The sequence below is a fragment of the Lolium rigidum genome, chromosome 7 (assembly GCF_022539505.1).
Source record: "Lolium rigidum isolate FL_2022 chromosome 7, APGP_CSIRO_Lrig_0.1, whole genome shotgun sequence".
Lineage (NCBI taxonomy): Eukaryota > Viridiplantae > Streptophyta > Magnoliopsida > Poales > Poaceae > Lolium > Lolium rigidum.
In genome coordinates this window covers 4469441-4471703 of record NC_061514.1, presented here as the reverse complement: position 1 = coordinate 4471703, position 2263 = coordinate 4469441, and the positions used below count along the sequence as shown (strand labels likewise).

At 46.2% G+C, this 2263-nt stretch overlaps 1 protein-coding gene across 1 annotated transcript; it reads right to left on the bottom strand.

Moving 5' to 3' along the window:
- Nucleotides 1–484: 484 nt before the first annotated feature.
- Nucleotides 485–1770, bottom strand: LOC124670581 (probable glutathione S-transferase GSTF1). Its single transcript, XM_047207069.1, has 3 exons — nt 1478–1770; nt 1284–1332; nt 485–1025 (listed from the first exon to the last, which is right to left on the bottom strand). The coding sequence occupies exons 1-3, from the start codon at nt 1721–1723 to the stop codon at nt 565–567; spliced, it is 756 nt and encodes a 251-aa protein (XP_047063025.1). The 5' UTR covers nt 1724–1770; the 3' UTR covers nt 485–564.
- Between the last annotated feature and the right edge of the window lie 493 nt (nt 1771–2263).

Sequence of the window (2263 nt, the reverse complement as noted above, 5' to 3'; positions counted from 1 at the left end):
GTGCATATCTTTCTATTTACGCGAATATATTTATGTATAGCATATGTTTACAAATGAGAGATGTCTGAACTCGCTGTAATAATTTAAAAAATTAATCGTATAGAAACATGGCCGGTAGCAACGCACGTGCATTCAACTAGTGAAAGTGCAAAATATCAATTAGAATACTTTGTATTGTAGGTAATATAAAAAAAAGTAAAGTGGATCTAAGTATGCATACCTTCAAATTTGTAAATTTTGTCTGATTTTGTCATTTCTGATACAGGAGAAGACCATTGTTAGGAATATGCTTTTGTATAGTTTTTGTTGGGTTCTGATCTGCGCCGATACTTTTTCGATATGTAAACACGAGTTCAGTGATCTTAACTCGCGTTTTACAGTTCACATTTTTACGAGCTCTGTTGAAGATGCTCTTGCACAAGAACCAAATCCCACACTAGTGCAATTCTTTTTTTTTTTTTTTGATGGAACGCTAGTGTAATTCTGGAGATACAAGCTTATTATGGTCTCAGTCGACATATATAGGGAAGAAAGGAAACACCACACACACACACATGTATGAAATCAAGCCTTTGGCGGAACCATGGTGGCGCTGATCTTCTTGATGGCCGGCCTGGCCATGATCCTCTCCCACCAGGCCTTGACGTGCGGGTACGAGTCGAATAGCGCCGCGTGCGGTGTCGCCATGAAGTAGAAGGTGTAGGGGAAGTGGTTGAGGTCCGCGAAGCTCACGAAATCCCCGGCCAGGTACTCGTGCTGGGAGAGGCGAGCCTCGTACACCTCCAGCACCTTCTTGAGCTTCTCGAGGCTCTCGGCCACGACCTTCTCGTCGGTGGGGATGCCGCGCATCATGGGGTTGAAGAGGCATTGGTACACGATGGGGGAGAGGGCTGGGTTGTAGGTGTGCGCGTCCACCTCCGTCCACACGTCCACCATGGCCGCCTCCTTCAGGTTGCCCTCCCTTAGCAGGTCGACCTCGCCCGTCTTGTACTTGCGGAGGACGTACTTGGAGATGGCGCGTGACTCTGGGAAACAGAGAAAGTAAGACGTGAGCAGAGCAGTCAGATTGATGATGAGGCAAAGTAATCACAGCAAGAAAAAAAATAGCGCGCTATAATAAAATAGCGTCGGCCGAAAAATACGCTATATAGCACGCTAATAGCGCGCTATAGGCCTATAGCACGCTATAGCGCCGAAATGATATAGCGTGGCATGTCCAGAAACGCTATAGCGTGCTATTAGCACCGAAATAGCGCGCTATTTTTTTCCATGAATCACAATACCAAAGAGAAGCAGATCCCCATCCTGGAACGCAGGGATTTGGCCGAACGGCTGCAATAAAACAGGTGAACATCAGCACCAATATCTTCTTTAGAGAAAAACATCAGCACCAAGATATGTTTCTACTGGAATGGTCATCGAGATCCAGAAAAGAAACGAAGCAGGGGATGGGTTTAAACTCATGGAGGCTACGTACGTTTCTGGCGAGGTGCTCGGGGCTCTTGTGCTCCATGACCTTGAAGTCCATGTCGACGACCTCGTACTCGGCGCCGACCTCCTCCAGGAAGACCAGCACCCGCGCCACGTTTGTCGACATCGCCGGCCCGAACACCTTCACTGGCGCCATTTCTCTAAGCTGATGCTGGCTGAAGGCGTGAGATGGATCAGGGTGCGTATCTATCTGCCTGCGTGCGAGCGGTGTGCAGCATGATGTTAACACCATCCCATTTTATAGGGCATCTTCCAATTAACTCTGCATTGATACTTTGGTTGGTGGGAGGTGTGTGTGGACGTCATGCGTGGCTTTCTCTCGAAGATGGAAGTAGGAGACCATCGTGAGGTCACTGCTGAGCCCCGCGGTCAACGAATGCGTGGTCTGCTAACGTCAGCAGTGAGGTACGTGGTCGGTGCAAGTGGTTTCGTGTGTTCTAGAACAAGCAAACTTTCCATTTCGAGATTTTTGGCCCCAGCTCAAGTGATCCAAATATTTTTAAAAGATTTGAAAAAATATCAGATGTAGGCAATAATGTGTGCAAAATATCAATTTAAAATACTTTATATTGTACGCAATATAGAAAAAATAATAATAACGTGGTTCTAAGTATGCATACTTTCAAATCTCTAAATTTTGTCCGATTTTGTCATTTCTGACACAGGAGAAGACCATTGTAAGGTCAGCGGAGACGATTTGCTTTACGGATCGTGAGTCTCTTGTTGCATGCTCATAAGGCCTAAAATGCAATAGCATGATACCGGTAGGCAA

What these genes read in the sequence shown, in the direction of transcription:
- LOC124670581 (XM_047207069.1), bottom strand. Translation starts at nt 1,723, where the DNA reads ATGGTGTTAACATCATGCTGCACACCGCTCGCACGCAGGCAGATAGAT. An exon ending in CCGAGCACCTCGCCAGAAAC is followed by an intron (nt 1,333 to 1,477) that starts GTACGTAGCCTC and finishes GTTTTATTGCAG; the next exon opens with CCGTTCGGCCAAATCCCTGC. An exon ending in TGGGGATCTGCTTCTCTTTG is followed by an intron (nt 1,026 to 1,283) that starts GTATTGTGATTC and finishes TCTGTTTCCCAG; the next exon opens with AGTCACGCGCCATCTCCAAG.